This window comes from Caloenas nicobarica, chromosome 22 (genome assembly GCF_036013445.1).
Source record: "Caloenas nicobarica isolate bCalNic1 chromosome 22, bCalNic1.hap1, whole genome shotgun sequence".
Taxonomy (NCBI): domain Eukaryota; kingdom Metazoa; phylum Chordata; class Aves; order Columbiformes; family Columbidae; genus Caloenas; species Caloenas nicobarica.
In genome coordinates this window covers 2,530,126-2,545,802 of record NC_088266.1, presented here as the reverse complement: position 1 = coordinate 2,545,802, position 15,677 = coordinate 2,530,126, and the positions used below count along the sequence as shown (strand labels likewise).

General features: G+C 52.2%; 4 protein-coding genes across 5 annotated transcripts in view; 2 read left to right on the top strand and 2 right to left on the bottom strand.

The window, feature by feature from the left end:
- The window catches only part of CAPZB (capping actin protein of muscle Z-line subunit beta), a 53,621-nt gene extending 53,092 nt beyond the window's left edge, over positions 1-529 (top strand). The window contains exon 9 of one of the 2 annotated variants that reach the window (XM_065649790.1): positions 275-529. In XM_065649790.1, coding sequence (XP_065505862.1) covers positions 275-362 — 88 coding nt within the window. In that variant the 3' untranslated portion in view covers positions 363-529. The remainder of the gene's footprint in view (positions 1-274) is intronic. The other variant, XM_065649788.1, reaches the window with a different exon arrangement.
- Positions 530-3,286: 2,757 nt separating this feature from the next.
- On the bottom strand, positions 3,287-8,638 carry SLC66A1 (solute carrier family 66 member 1). The gene is made up of 8 exons (XM_065649988.1): positions 8,303-8,638; positions 7,830-8,048; positions 7,067-7,196; positions 6,775-6,862; positions 5,583-5,737; positions 5,086-5,178; positions 4,511-4,696; positions 3,287-4,210 (listed from the first exon to the last, which is right to left on the bottom strand). Exons 2-8 carry the CDS (start codon positions 7,997-7,999, stop codon positions 4,112-4,114), a joined length of 921 nt encoding a protein of 306 aa, XP_065506060.1. The 5' UTR covers positions 8,000-8,048; positions 8,303-8,638; the 3' UTR covers positions 3,287-4,111.
- A 169-nt stretch (positions 8,639-8,807) lies between these two features.
- On the top strand, positions 8,808-12,762 carry AKR7A2 (aldo-keto reductase family 7 member A2). The gene is made up of 7 exons (XM_065649913.1): positions 8,808-9,010; positions 9,744-9,931; positions 10,421-10,525; positions 11,012-11,108; positions 11,210-11,309; positions 11,632-11,761; positions 12,242-12,762. The coding sequence occupies exons 1-7, from the start codon at positions 8,812-8,814 to the stop codon at positions 12,401-12,403; spliced, it is 981 nt and encodes a 326-aa protein (XP_065505985.1). The 5' UTR covers positions 8,808-8,811; the 3' UTR covers positions 12,404-12,762.
- MRTO4 (MRT4 homolog, ribosome maturation factor) lies at positions 12,691-15,653 on the bottom strand. Its single transcript, XM_065649914.1, has 8 exons — positions 15,582-15,653; positions 15,444-15,502; positions 15,269-15,372; positions 15,101-15,182; positions 14,225-14,292; positions 13,859-14,010; positions 13,633-13,709; positions 12,691-13,324 (listed from the first exon to the last, which is right to left on the bottom strand). Exons 1-8 carry the CDS (start codon positions 15,607-15,609, stop codon positions 13,172-13,174), a joined length of 723 nt encoding a protein of 240 aa, XP_065505986.1. The 5' UTR covers positions 15,610-15,653; the 3' UTR covers positions 12,691-13,171.
- Between the last annotated feature and the right edge of the window lie 24 nt (positions 15,654-15,677).

Sequence of the window (15,677 nt, the reverse complement as noted above, 5' to 3'; positions counted from 1 at the left end):
TTGGGAATCTCTCCCTCCAGTGGCTGGAGGCGGAGCGGAACTTCTGGGGCAGCGTGTCTTTTGGTGCCGTCCTTGCTGGAGTGAATTTTGCTTGGGTTTACTCACTCGAGTGTTCACTTTGCCTTCTGCTTTCTGTATGAAAACAGGCGAGCTGAGCTGTGGGTTCCTGGGTTGAGGTGCTTCCCTCTCCTCTTGCCTCGCGGGCCCGAGACCCGTTCGAAGCTCCGTCCCTCCCGCGCGCCCCCTCTGACTTGCCTTTCCTTCTTCCCCGCAGGTCTGTGCAGACTTTTGCAGACAAATCAAAACAAGAAGCTCTTAAAAACGACCTGGTGGAGGCTTTGAAGAGAAAGCAGCAAAGTTAAAAATACTCTTCATGCTAACAAGACATGCCATGCACTCGTTAGATTCCTTTCTTAGAAAACTCATCCTCCCCCCCTTTGCCCTTTTCTGTTTCGTCACGTCACAATTTGCATTCAATACTCTCCATGCGACGCCATCTTCTCCCCATGAATAAAGCTGTACAAACTTTTTCAGTCTCTGAGACCTACTTTGCACCACATTTTACTATTTGAGACCTTAGGCTCTGTTTCTGTAGAAGTCCATGTATTTTTTTTTTCAGCCCCTCTCTTCCCACCCTCCCCCATTTATACGCATAACCACGGATCATTGTTTGTCTTTTCCTCCCCACCCCACTCCTGCCTTTTGTTATTAATACATTGGTGTAAAAAATGTAAAACAAAAATTTATTAAATACTGTGGTGTGTGAAAGAGGAAGAACTGGAAAAAAAAAAAAAACTTAAATCTATTCCACGTGTGTTTGGGGGCTGGGGACAAGGGGTGGCTGGTGGGAGGGAGGGACGAGAGGCTGTTCCTCGGTGTTGTACTATACTGACTAAACCAGATTTGCAAGGAAACGTCCATTAGGAGACCTGCTGAAAGTTCTGCTCTTCTATAGCCTGGTTCCAAGGCGCTTTTCTGTCGATTTTTATGGAATGCAAAAAGGGGTTTTTGTTTTGATTTTTGGTTTTTTTTGTAAAGCTTAAATTGAATCTACATCTGATACTTGAGCCTCCATACTAAAAAAAAAAAAAAGAAAAAAAAAAGAAAAAAAAAAGGCTAAAACAAAAAAAATAAAAATAAAAAAAAATCCCAGGAAGCAGCGTGTGTGGTTGGTGTCGTCCTTGTTTCTTTTTCTTTCATGCAGCGTTACGTGGGGGTTCTGCTGTAAGTGCTTTTGTCTGTAGCAACTGGGACAATTGGTGTGGGTGGGGAGACATGGGCCAACCCCCAACCTGTCCGGAATCCAAACAGCCGCTGGATTATATGGCCATAGAAAATGAGAAAGGTTTTATTTCTTTATTTCATTTGTTTTTTCTTGCACCCAGTTCAGGCGAAAGTTGTTCTCCTGTGGGTTTGCTGTCCTGATGCTCTTCGCAGGTGGAACGGAATGGAGCCGCGTTCCTCCTCCGCCCGCTGGGCTCCCGAGACGTTGGCGTCCTGCTGGGATCGATGCTTCGGGAAGCACAGAGCGTGTTTATTGAGAGGAGGAGGAGGATGATTCCAGCTTTCCCAGGTGTGTTACAAATATCTGCGGTTGAACCCGTGTGTCGGAACGCTCCGAGCAGAGGCCGTTGGGTTCGCTTGGCAATTGAGGTGGATGGTTCCAACCAGCGGTGCTCCCCCAAAAGCTCCTTCTGCGCATTGTGATTTGTGAACCTCACCCAGAATTTCCCCCTTGAAAGCCTCGGCGGTCAGAAGGATGTTGTATGGCGCCCAGGTGCTTTGGTTATAGCAAACGTTGTCCTTTGGCTATGACAAACTTTGTGCTCTAGTTATAACAAACTCTTAATCCTGGTGAAACTGAGAAAGCAAATACTGGCTGGGCTCTTCCTGTTGGAACGAGCCTTTGGGTGAACCTATGCAAACGGAGCCTGTTGGCATTAATATTGAATACGTGCTCGTAGTTGACTTTTCTGCCTGAGGAAGAACCTTTTTTGAAGCTGGAGAGAAGTTTGTGTGAACTCTTGACGCTTGGAAATAGCGTGTAAGCCCAGGAGAGTCTCAGCTGTTGCCAACTGTTACGTGATGAAGTTTTTTGGGAGGTTATTTTTTGTTTTCATTCTCCAAAGCCATCTCTTGTGCAGAGAAGCCAAAAATGGAATTGTCTCATCTCAGCTAAATTTAATATATAGGCTTGGGGTACACAGGGACACCCCAGTTGCTCGTGTGCACTTTCCACAGTCATCCAGGTATGAGCTGCAGGGTCAATGCAGCAGTTTTTATTCCTCTTTCTCTTCCCAAAGTCGTGTAACCTGATGATTTTGATACTAACCTGATGGTTTGGGTGCTATATATGTATTTCTTTACCTCCTTATGTTAGAGCTTTTTTGTCTAGCTTTAAGGAAAGCCCTTGGTTACCTGGTACGTGGGAATTATTTAATGTTGTGAATGGCAGAGAGGAGGCTCTTCATTTCCGCACGGCAGGCAGGCCAGATCCCATCCTATCCCCCTGCGCAGCTCAGCTTAGTAAATCCAGCTCTGTAAACCAGCTGTGCTTTCCCCAGCACTTCAGGGCTGAGCTGAGCTTAAAATACACTTCTTTAATAAAACCCAGCCCTCGAGTCTTTATCTGTAACAAACAGGTATTGAGGTCTAAGGAAGCTGTGCTTTTTGTCTTGTTAGGAATGTGCTCATGGTTTTTAGTACCGGATAGGAATTGTTTTTCTCTAATTCCCGGGGAAAGACAGCAGAGGAAATCCAGGATGGGTTTGGGGCAAGCAGCCCCATCGCCTGCGAGCCTGGAGGGGAAGGATTGTGAATTAATGGAGTGAAAAACCCACCTGCTTTGTTCAACAGGCTCAAAGAGCCTGGAAAGTATGTTTTCATTTCTGGAAACAAATGGATCAGCTCCCCGTGCAGTTTTAATCAACCTGCTGCTGCAGTTTGATGGGTGCTGGGTATTCTGAGCCCCATTTCGCCTCCGATTGAGGCTGAGCTGTGTCATCGCGGGGCTGTGGTTTGGCTTCCTCGGGAAGGACAAATGTCACGAGACTGGCTGAAGAATCATAAATTAATGATAATACAGCTAAAGCCAAAAGGCGGACAGCGGGGAAGCAGCTGGAGAGGGGGGAAGGGGCAGCAAAAAGAGCTAACAGCAACTGCAGGAAAAGGAAAGTTCTTGTTTTTAGGACAACTTGTTTTAGATTTTCTTTCTGGTTGATTTTCCTTTTCCTTGCCCAGGGAGGCTGGGCTGCTCCTCCCCAGCAGAAGCAGTGCAATAGAAGGGCAGGAGCCACTGCGTTGGTGTGCGGGGCTCCGGGGGGGGGGATAAATACATCAGTGTTGAGGATAAATTCATCAACAAAAGAGGGCAGGACTGGAAAACATCTTCTGCCTGGCTGACTGCCTTGCAGCTGAACAGAAAGACATGGAGCAACTTCCCCAAGAAATGTCTGCAATTAAAATGTGAACGAGGCAGAAAACGAGAACTCGGAGAAATAGGGATGATGAGATGCGTTAAGAAAGAGGCAGGAGCTGCCAGAACCGGCAAAATAAAACCAAGGGAGGCACGTGGGGCAAGGACTTGTTTTATAGACGTGTGAGCTGTGCTAGTTAAAATGGGTACGTGTGGACCCAAACGCTTTGGTTACACCGCTCATTCCTTCTGAACCAGTTCTAGTCAGCAAAGAAAGCTGGGCGGTGGAGAGGGGAGGCCCACAGAGGTGCGTGGTGCTCGTGTTGCTGGCAGGTCGGTCACCTCTGTCCCCTCAGGCTCTTCCCAATTTGCCAGTATCGGGGAAGCTCCAGGTCACCCTTGAGAGATAGAAGGGACCGGGCTCAGCCGTGGGGTATAAGAGCAGCACAGAGCGCCCTTTTGAGGTATCGAATAATTCCCTGTTTATCCCGATAGCATCATTGGTACCAAAGAGGCACGAGGTCTCTCAGCAGCATCCTCTGGCACCCGGCTGGGCTCAGCAGCACAAGGCGTCACCCACGGGCTCAAGTCCTCTTCTCCCAAGAGCCACCAGCATGGAAGGACTGGTTTGTCCGGCTTTAGGACCGGTTTTCTCCTCTGAATCGTCCTGTTCTCACTCCGGGGAAGGTCCCTTGGTCAGCTGTCCAGGCTGTCACCCTGTTCACCAAGCAGAGCATCCCTCTCTTCGCGGGTACCGGGTCTTCCTCCCCGATAAGCGAGGAACTGGAAGGAGATCTGAGAACGTGTTAAGGCTCTTCACGCAAGCAAAAGTGGATTCATGCAACACGTTGGGTCTCAGCACGCAAAAAAAAACAAGGCAGGAGAGGTAGAAACAGGACAAGAAGCTTAATGCAAACAAGGGTTCGAAGCATTTGGCTGTTGCAACACCGTAAATTACTCAGACCGGTGAGCACGCACAGCTCGGAAGCAACCGCTGAGTAGCAACCGCTGAGTAGCACCAACCCACCTGCTCCTGCCTGCCCCGAGACGCGATTGCTCCCTGCAAAGCTTTGCCGGCGGGATGGGAAAGGATACGACCACGTCGAGGGAGAGGACGCCCAGGCTGCCCACCAGCCAGGGCAGGTGGTGCAGGACGTAGTCGCCTTCGCCTTGGCCCGGCTCGGGGTTCTTGAGGAGGACGCTGAGCCCGTAGAGCGAGTTCCCCAGCATCACCAGGGCAAAGAGGGAGTAGGAGATGCCGGTGGTGGATTTCCTCTTGTACTGGAAGAAGAGGGGCGAGAGAAAAGGACCTTGGGTGCAGCTCTTTGAAATCTCACTAGAAAGTAGTATTAATCACCCTCCCCGCAAAAAAAGAAGAAAGAAGGTGGTGACTCAATGCTGAGAGTCTTTTAGTTCCCCTTTTGCTTGTAAATGAAGTCAAAATGAAAGTCTCACCCTCAAAATATTGGTCTGTTAAAGGGAAGGGAGAAAAACGAATCAGGTTTTGGAGCAGAAATACAGAAAAACAGTCCCTCACGAAATGAGCAGAGAGCTGGGACCTCTGTGCAGAGAGGAGAAAGAAGATCCCACCGCCCCTCTTCGATCTGAAATCTCAGGACCCCAGAGGGTCCCCAACACTCGGCTGCCGTCCCCCCACCGCACACACTTACATTTGTGTAGATCTGGGGGACTCGGGAGCACAGGTACAGCACGGAGGAGATGGAGCCGATGGTGAAGCCAACGATCTCGCTTCTGGTGAAAGGCTGCAAGGCAAGAGGGGGCACCACAGCCCCTGTGTTTTCAGAGATGCGTTTACCACCCGTGTGGTGGGTCCAAACCCAGGCTTTGCTTTCTCCGCCCATCCCTTGCCCTGCTGAGCACTGAGCGGGATCACCCTGACCTCAAGTTGCGCCAGGGGAGGCTGAGGTTGGATCTGGGGAACAATTTCTTCCCCAAAGGGCTGTGGGGCATTGGAACAGGCTGCCCAGGGCAGTGCTGGAGTCGCCATCCCTGGAGGGGTTGGACAGACGGACATGAGGTTCTCAGGACATGGGGCAGTGCCAGGGGTGGGTTATGGTTGGAGTCCATGACCTTGAGGGGCTTTTCCGACCAAAATGATTCTATGATCTTCTCTCCCCCCAGCACCCAGCTTTAGGAACCAGCTCACCTTTGAGCCAGGCTCATCCCCAGGAGCAGACAGCAGAGATCTCCCTTTAAACGTCACCGGGTCCTGCGCCACGCCAGCATCTCTGCCCAGGAAGGAGACGGTCGACACCGTCCCCAGCGTAAGGCAGACGAAAACCGCGTTGATCGAGGCCGTGACTGTGGGGAATCACACGAGGCTGGTGAGGGAGGCTCCTCCGTCAGCCTCGCTGGGTTCCAGCACCATCCCTGGGTAAAGAGACCTTCAAGCTCTCTTATCTCTGCGGCGGCACAGCCAGCACCACCAAACTCGGGCAATAGCTGCTGCGGGTGTTTTATCTCGCAGCGATACAGGCAGTTTGTAAGTTATCAGGGAGGAACCTGCTCCTATCTCTGCAGACTGAGAGTGCTCGAGTTTCTTTGGCTTCGGGGCTCTTAAAAATCATCCCCCTCGTCTGGAAGCTTTTGATCATCTTGACTCATAACAGTGCATGTTCAAATCCCTGCTCCGACAGCAAGACTTGTATTATATTCTGTAAACAAGCTCTCCAGCATTAACAAAAGTATATAGTTGATGGGTGATCTATCAATTGGTTTAATAAATTCAAATGGCTTTAATAAGTTAAGTGGTTTTCAGGGTCCCACGGGATGCCTGTTTGTAGTTCACAGAAAGCTGCTATGCTAAAAAGTGGGTTTTCTCTTGCTTTTTAAGCCTTGCAAGAACAGCAGAGCCCTGATCACGTTCCCTTTTTACTCCATTTGAACAGGGAGGAACTTCTCCATCACATCAAGGCTGCAAGAGGAGTATTGACCCCAAAACAGCTGGAAAACTTCATCCCTTCCCTTAAACCCCGGCCTGAATCAAGAGATCTGGCTGTGGTTTCCAGCTCCAACACGTAACTGCAGGTAAGTAATTTCTTTCTGTACTTAATGCAACTCTGGGGGTTTATTTTCAACCCAGACACTGTGCAGGGCAGTTTGCAGAAACCCCAGGCACAGCTGGTCACTATTTCCTGGCTGTGGCTGTTGCGGGTACTCAGGTTATCCAAGAAAAAAACCAACAGCAAACAACGTGAGGCCTCTAATGCATCGACGCCTCTGCAAAGCAGCTCTGCCCCATCCATCTCCCCGGGGAGCGCTTCTCCTCCCAGCTCCGCAGCCCACGACAAACCAGCCTGAAAAACGTGCCAAGGGGAGCGCCCGGACCCCCAACTCACACCCTCCGCCTCGGTTCTTCACTTTGTAGTAGCAGTAGAGGGACAGCATCACCAGGTCTGCCAGCACGTAGTAAACAGCCGTGTAAACCTGCGGGGAGAAGGACGGGGTGGTCCGACCTGCAGAAAGGCTTCTGATATTGGGGATAAGCTGGCATCGCATCCCGGGGCACAGCATCGCATCCCGGGGCTGTTTGGGTCTCTGGTTCCTGGTGCTGGATTAAGCAGCTCCCATCCCCATTCCACCCCATCCCTCCTCCCCAGAGCTCGAGGTGTTTGAGAGCTGATTCGGTACCTGCAGCGGCAGCTGATCGGCCAGGAAGGAACCGATGAGGTTCAGGAGGTCACCGCCCAGCCATCCCAGCAAGAAATATATGGAGAGAGCCCGGTCCATGATGCCGGTTTTGCAGGCTTGGTAAAACTGCCTGCAGAGAAAAAGTCACACAGAGACACAAACCGTTACCCCGGCTGGTCCAGCGCTACCTGGGAACCATCCCCACGTTTCCCTCTTGCTCTCACCTGGGTTATTTTTTACAATTGTCACCAGCCCAAAGCGCCCAGGGGGAGGAAAAGCAAAGATTTCCCCTGCAGATTGGCCCCCACGAGATGTCCTGTCACCCATCGGGTGCTCGAGCCCTTGTGATCTGTCCCTCGTGCGGGGACAGAAGCACCAGCTGCAGAAACCGCCTCTCCGGTTACGAAATAATCTGACGATGCACGGAGACTGAGCCGCAACCCCTCCCGTCCCCATCCGCCACGGTTATCCCAGCGCTTCCGAGAAGCCCAGAGCTCCTGGAAATGTTTTTTCTGCACGTACGACTTGCAACGACTGCATTGCAGTTGGCTTACGTGTGGTATTACAGCTGCCAATTAGAATAATAACAATAAAATAACAAAAAAGGCTTTGGGGCTGTACCGCCTGCTCCCTCTCCTGTTAAACCCAAATTTTCCAAGCCGGATAGATTTGATGATTCAAGCAGCTCGCGCTTGAAATTTGATTTTTTTTTTTTCAGAGCGGGGAGCTGTCGCAAGGGACGGGGTTTGGGAGCGATACTTACGGAAAAGACGCGGCGGCGAAGCAGAGGATGGAAACCAGCCCCAGGACGACGCTGGCGACGTCCCGGCCGTCCTGGGCGCACTCGTTGAACACGTCCATGACCCAGCGGGAGCCGTTGGGACACTCGGAGACGTTCCCGGGGGGGACACCCCCCCAGCGCCGGGCGCCCATGAAACGGGGACGCGAATCCGCGCCCGGCAGCCAAACTGTTGGGATAACGCTGGGGAAAAATGCAACACACGGGGAAAAAAACGAAATAAGACGGGGGGGGGGGGGGAAAATATAGATACATTAGGAACAGGCTCATGGCTTCTCTGGAGCGCGTTGCAAAAATCTTATTATTGGCTAATTCACCTTTATTCGCCCCAATTTCGTGGCCGGTGGGATGGCCTGGGAAGGCCACGAGCCCAGCGGGATTTGGTCTAAAATTAAAAATAAAACCCAAGCGATGTGTCCTCGCAAACAGGGACTTACCTCGCTCGCCGGCCGCGCTTTGGAAATTTGCTTTATTTTTCTTTGGAAACTCCGCTTTTTCGGACACTTTGTTGTTGTTGTTTGGCGTTGTTTTCTTGTTGTTTTTTTTTTCCCCAAATCCACTGCTTCTTCAGAAACTGCGTTTCCTTTACAAACCAGCTGCTTTTTCAGAAACTCGCTGTTTTCCTTCCAAATCCGCCGCTTTTTCGGGAAGTTGCTGCTTTTTTTTTTTTTTCCGCAAATCTGCTGCTTTCGGCTGAAAACTACTGGTGGTTTGTTTTTTTTTTTTTTTGCAAACCTGCTTTTTCACAAACTCGCTGCCTTTTTTTTTTTTTTTTTTTTCCCCCGACTCTGATTTTTGTGCCAAACCCGCCGGTTTTGGGGCAGTCGGTCCCGGCGGGCGCTCGGGGCGGGGCCGCGCTCCGCGCATGCGCGGCGGGAGCGGTGGGCGGGGCGGGCAGGCTGCGCGCAGGTTGCGCGCATGCGCAGTGTCCGCGGCGGCGGCGGCGATGGCGGCGAGCGGAGCGCGGCCCGGGGTGGTGCTGGGCGCCATGGAGATGGGCCGGCGGGCCGGGCCCGAGGCCAGCGCCGCGATGCTCCGCGCCTTCCTGCGCCGCGGGTACCGGCTCATCGACACCGCGCACATGTACGCGGGAGGAGAGTCCGAGCGGATCCTGGGCGCGCTGCTGGCGGGCGGCGCCGAGCCCGGTACGGCCGGTCGCTGTGGGGATGGGGAGGCGGCGGTTTCTGAGGAGAACGGTCATCTCTGAGGAGAAAGGACCGTTCCCTGAGGAGAAGGGACCGTTTCCTGAGGAGAATGTTCATCCCTGAGGAGAAGGGACCGTTTCCTGAGGAGAAGGGGCTTCCCCGGGGAAGGGGCTGGAGCACAAGTGTGATGGGAGCGGCTGAGGGAGCTGGGGGTTCAGCTGGAGAACAGGAGCTGAGGGGAGACCTTCTGATCTCTGACCTGCCTGAAAGGAGCTTGGAGCCAGGGGGGTCGGGCTCTGCTCCCCAGGAACAAGCGCCAGGACCAGAGGAAACGGCCTCGAGTTGCGGCAGGGGAGGTTGAGGTTGGATCTGGGGAACAATTTCTTCCCCAAAGGGCTGTGGGGCATTGGAACAGGCTGCCCAGGGCAGTGCTGGAGTCACCATCCCTGGAGGGTTGGACAGACAGACATGAGGTTCTCAGGACATGGGGCAGTGCCGGGGGTGGGGAACGGTTGGACTTTATGATCTTGAGGGGCTTTTCCAACCAAAATGATTCTGTGATTCCCTGCCAGGCTGACACCATCCCTGAGAAGGGCCTCTCCTGCCAGGCTGACATGATTCCCAAGGGCCTTTCCCTAAAACACTTCAAGGAATATTTGCATTATGCCTCTTATCCCCATTCCCTTCCTGAAGCTGGAAACACCCCTGCCTATTCTTTCTTTCTCTCTGCCAGTGGAAGTTGCCACCAAGGCCAACCACTGGGATGGGAAGACACTGAAGCCCGAGAGCGTGCGATCGCAGCTGAACACGTCCCTGGAGAGGCTGAAGAGGACTAGTGTGGAACTCTTCTATCTCCACGCTCCGGACCACGGGACCCCGGTGGAGGAGACGCTGCATGCCTGCAACGAGCTGCACAAAGAAGTAAAGCGGGCAGTCCAAGCCTGGACCATCTCTTGCTTCTCTCCCTCCTTCCCACCACCTTTTCAAACCAAGGCTGCTCGTTGTGCCCTTCTGCAGCGCTGGGTTTGCACAACACTAGGAAGAAAGGACGCAGGTGACCCGGGCAAGGCCGAACAGCTGACACTGTTGCATGTTCACGTAGCGCACTTTGTTCTCAAAATCTCTGAGAACATCTGAACTTTGCTTTCAGCTGTGTTAACTGACTAGGTTAAAATTCATGCTGCTAATGGGTGAAGAATTCCTGAATCACATTAGTCTAACAGTGCCATTTAATTCGAACATAAAACAGGGGAAGTATTTTTGTCAGGTCTTATAATTCATAGTCATCTAGAAGAAGCAGACAGGGACAAGCAGAGAACTCAGCTGAAATTGGGCAACTGTCCTTTCACACCATCTAGATAAAAACACACTTTTAAAACTGGAACTGAATACACTTCTATTCCTCTGCAGGGAAAGTTTAAAGAGCTCGGTCTGTCAAACTACGCGGCGTGGGAGGTCGCAGAAATCTGCACCATCTGCAAATACAACAACTGGGTGATGCCAACTGTGTACCAGGTGAGGGATGGGCCCTTGCTGCTGTGGTCTGGCAGATCTTTTGGGGAGGTTAAGATGAACCAAACCAGAGGGATATGGGGCTTCAGATCAGAGCAGCATGCAGTTGGTTGTCTCCTCACAGCAATGGTCAGTCACCATGGGGAAAGGTATGGGAGCCCCAAATCTTCGACCAGCCCCTGGTATATCAGATATAAAAACAGACAAGGAAGCTGCTGCAGTTGTCTGAGAAGTTCTTTCACGTGATTAGAAAGCTGAGATTGCTTCTTGCAAAAAGCTGAGCATGTGTTTTGTTGCTTGAGTCAGCGACTCCCTTGATATGTTATTTGCAATGTTTTAGTGAAAGTCTGTTCCTAAGCAGATAATAACCTTTTGTGACCTGGCACTGCTCTTCTGGATAAGTTTTGTCAGGGCAGAGTGGGGAAAAGGCTGTTCCAGGTGCTCCTGAGCCAGCATTTGAAGTTCTTTGTCCCACTCCTCTTTGTGCAGGGAATGTACAATGCGACCACTCGCCAGGTGGAAGCCGAGCTGTTCCCTTGCCTGCGATACTTCGGGCTGCGGTTCTACGCCTACAATCCGCTGGCAGGTAATGGGGAGGGACAGGGTGAGACTTTGAGACAAAGCCACGTGAAATGGGGGCTGCAGAGGATCCGGCTCACTGCTAAAGGGGCTGCTGACCCTTTGCAGGGGGGCTGCTGACTGGCAAGTACAAGTACGAGGACAAAGACACACACCAGCCCGCTGGACGGTTTTTTGGGAATGACTGGGCTCAAGCCTACAGGGACAGGTACGTTTTGAGCTGATTGACGAGCAGGGAGATGCAGCAGGAGTGGCTACATAAAAAAGCACACTAATAATCAGCTGAGAGGAAGCAGAATTGCCCAAAGCTTGTGCAGTTATTACATCTGTGCATGTGGTTGATACCATGGCTTGTGACCGAGCTTTGCGGAGCCATTTTTAGGCTCAGCTTCCCCTTTGCTGACAGAAGACCTTGGAGGCTACAAAGAATTTTATGAGGCTTCCTGAAAGCCTTTCGTGCTTGCTTGGAATACAGATGTACGATTTGCTACAGGTCCCAAGGGCAATAAGAGCGATTTCTTTTCTTGCAGGTACTGGAAAAAGCACAATTTTGAAGGAATTGCCCTAATAGAAAGAGCTCTGAAAGACACTTACGGCTCCAACGCGCCGAGCCTGACCTCCGCAGCCTTGCGCTGGTTGTACCACCACTCCAAACTGCAGGTGAGAGCTTGACGTGGCAGCACACAAACAGGGAAATATCTGCATACAAACAATTATTATATTTTAATCCGGATATCCCCTGGGCTTGTGGCCTTCCAAAGTGAGCATTGGTGTCCAGATTCTGCCTTTCCTGTAGTCACAGGATTGGAAAAAGTGGAAGATTTTAAGTGCCAGTTACTGGGGTCTTGGCTTCCCACCCAGCCAGCTTCCCTGTGAGGGGATGATTTTGCTTTTCATCAGATTTGGAAATTCATGGTTATATTCCCCATCTCCCCAAAATGTTCCTGTAGCCCCTCGTAAGGTGGGATTTGGCAGCTTTCGAGGCACTGGTGTGACTTGGAGATGTTCTGGCCCTGTGAACTTCATGGTGTCGGTTGTCTGAATTTTACTGGAAAGAAACATTTAAAGTTTGGCCTGCAGCGTCTCGGGAGCTGAACTGGGTTTATTTTGGGTTCAGCGACTCCTCTTGCCGCTTTCCAGGGTTCTCTTGGAGACGCAGTGATCCTGGGAATGTCCAACCTGGAGCAGCTGGAGCAGAACCTGGACTACAGCGAGGAGGGTCCCCTGCTCCCGGCGGTTGTGGAGGCGTTTGACAGAGCCTGGAACCTGACTGCACACGATTGCCCCAACTATTTCCGCTAGAGACCAGAGTAGGAATGCGAAAGCAGGTGTGGAGAGGGTGGAAAAGCGAGTGCGAGTCCCTGGAAGCATAGGAGAGGCACTTACCCCCCACCCCAGCCCCTTCGCTCCATGTAATTTTTCCCTGTATTAATGAAGTTTTTAGGATGCACTAACGGCTGTCAGCACATGTTAAGCCGTGCCTTATTCTTCCTCCCCTTGTGGACCTTCAGCTGTACGCAGCACACACTATGATTTAAAAATGCAGGTGATTGGGGAAAACTGACACAAAACTGGCGGAAGGGCCCCAGTTCTGCTTTAATGAGATAATTAATTTAATAAATAAAACCTTTTTTCTAACATACACCCTGTCTCTTAAGTGTCCCTACAGCCTGGCTGGCATCTTCTTATGAGCGCTCGCTGACTTTGAGCTAAATAGTTTTTTCTGAAGCTTTTATGTGACAATAAGAACAAACCCTCAGCATCCTCCCTGGCACCAAGCGTGCCGCATCCAAGTTTTGTTACATTTACATGCTTTCTGCCCAATTTTCATGTTTGAGGTGACTTTTCCTTAGATCCTGGGGCACTCAAATAACAGGCAGCAGTGACAGCCATCTGAAGTTTTATATATAGATTTACATTAAAAAAGGAGCATAATTAGGTCATCTTTTATGAAGAACATCTTTGAGCTGATCGTCTTTGTCCTCTGGGTGCAGACAGGGAAGGGAAACACCCTCCTCTTCTTCTCTCTAAAACAGAGAACTGTCTAGTGTCCAAGCACAAGGACTGCTGCTACCCCTCATTGCTGTCATCAGCATCTTCATCCTCCTCTTCCTCCTCCTCCTCTGCTGTGTCTCCCACGAGCTTCTGGAAGTCTCCGGTCTCAGAATTCCACAGAAATTTGATGGTGACTTTAAACTCCGCCATCTCGTAGCCAAAGAGTTTCTAGGAAAGGACACAAATCTGTCATTCCCACTCTATTCTCTCTGTGGCCAGTCTAACACGAACACTTAAATAATAAATATTAAATATAAATATTGCTTCCAGCTGGAAACTGCAGCACAGCAGGAGCCAAAGTAATTCCTGCAGAGTTTTCTCGCCCATGTTAGGAATACAAAAGGGTGTTTGCTTCAAGTACTGGTCACCTTCGCCCGAGAAGTTGCACTCTCCAGCAAAATTAAGCTGAACAGGTAATTATTCTGTATGGGGTGAAATAGGGGCTCGTGGAGATGCCGTGTTATGTCGTTACTCACCAGGACGCGGGCTTGTTCAGGGGTGAGAATGTCCCCTTCTTTGCAGACTTCATAATCTGACAGTAACGTCACCACTCCTGCGGGGACAAAAGCTCTTGGAGCAGGTTCCCAAAGGCTGGATTCACCCGCCAGGATACGGGGTGCAGAGCTAAGGCACTCTGAGTTATTTAATGTTCTCCTTAAAAGACAAAAACTGCAGCTCACCCTCCGCGGCCGCCCCACGTACCTTTCTTTAAGGCTGTCGGCAATCCCAGCTGCCGTAACTGCGGCTCCATGGAGTGCGGGAACTGCTCCAAGGGCCCTGTGTCCAGGCTCACCGTGTACGTCGCCTTGTTCCCCGCACGGGCAAAATCCACCTCTTGGAATTTAGAGAACCACCTGAGAGGAGGAACGAGAGGTTTAGGTGCGGGAAGAATGTCCCACAGGGCGAGACGGGGATCACGGCTGTGATTTCTGCCCCAGTGCTGCAGGGCTGGCAGGGAGAGCGGAAAAGTCTCATGAGGTCATCGCTGCTTTAAGAGAAACATCAGCAAGGGGAGTAGTTGAGTGGAAAAAAGGCAGCTTGGCGTTTCAAAGCCACGCGGGTACTTACTCGTCCACCTCATCTTTGGTGCGGTTTGTGAAGAGGAGACCGACCTCACCTCTCAGGTGTTTGCTGACCTGAAAGAGAGGAGCCGGCTGTGGGGCTTGGGTAGCACCCAGGGACTCATCTCAGGCTTAATCCTGTACAGCTACAAAATCTCTAAACCAGAGCTTTTGCATCAGGATATGTCCTGCTTGGACACAGCGTCCTGACTTGTGTCAGCACTGGTGTGGCCAGCAGGCCCAGGGCAGTGACCGTCCCCTGTGCTGGGCACGGGGGAGACCAAACCTCGAATCTTGGCGTCAATTTTGGGCCCCTCACACCAAGAAAGGCCTTGAGGTGCTGGAGCGAGTTGAGAGAAGGGAACGGAGCTGGTGAGGGGCTGGAGCACAAGTGTGATGGGAGCGGCTGAGGGAGCTGGGGGTTCAGCTGGAGAACAGGAGCTGAGGGGAGACCTTCTGATCTCTGACCTGCCTGAAAGGAGCTTGGAGCCAGGGGGGTCGGGCTCTGCTCCCCAGGAACAAGCGCCAGGACCAGAGGAAACGGCCTCGAGTTGCACCAGGGGAGGTTGAGGTTGGATCTGGGGAACAATTTCTTCCCCAAAGGGCTGTGGGGCATTGGAACAGGCTGCCCAGGGCAGTGCTGGAGTCACTGTCCCTGGAGGGGTTTAAAAGGCATTTAGACGAGGTTCTCAGGGACATGGAGCAGTGCCAGGGGTGGGGAACGGTTGGACTTTATGATCTTGAGGGGCTTTTCCAACCAAAATGATTCAGTGACAGGGGTGGACTCCATTAAAACACGGCACAAAGGTGACACAAGCTCTGTCACCTCTCACCATCGCTCCAAGACGCAACCAGGGGATGCACAGAACCCTCCAGCCCCCACCTTGTGCAGGTTCTCCTTGTACTCGCTGCTCGGCTCGCGTCCCAGCGCCACCATCATCACTTTGTTCTTCCCGAAGAAGATCCTGGAGCGGCGAGAGGAGGATGAGGCCGATGAGGAGCCGGCGCTGTCAGCCCGTCCCGCTCCCCCCGCCGCCATCCCCCGCCTCACCTGCTGTGCTTCCAGGCGTTCCGCACGTCCTTCAGCTTGTTGTTCCTCATGTTGGCCACGGAGAACACGAAGATGTACTTGTAGGTGTCCACGCACCGCCGCAGCTGCGAGGAACCGGTTACCGGGAGCGGGGACCCGGGGGGCACCGCGCGGGGCCGGGCCGGGCCGCACTTACCTCCGCGATCAGTGCCTGCTTGGCCTCCAACCCCTTCCTGGGCGTCCGCGTCAGGGAGACTGCGGGGAGCGGAGCAGAGAGGCGGCGTTAGTGCGGGGAGGGGCCGGGGAACGGGGGACGCGGGATCCGGACGCTCACCCTTGCGGTCCCGCTTGGACTTCGGCATGCTGCCGCCGCCGTGCTTCGAGGCCCCCTCGGCGCCGCGCGGGCTGCTGGGAACGCCGGCGGGCTGTC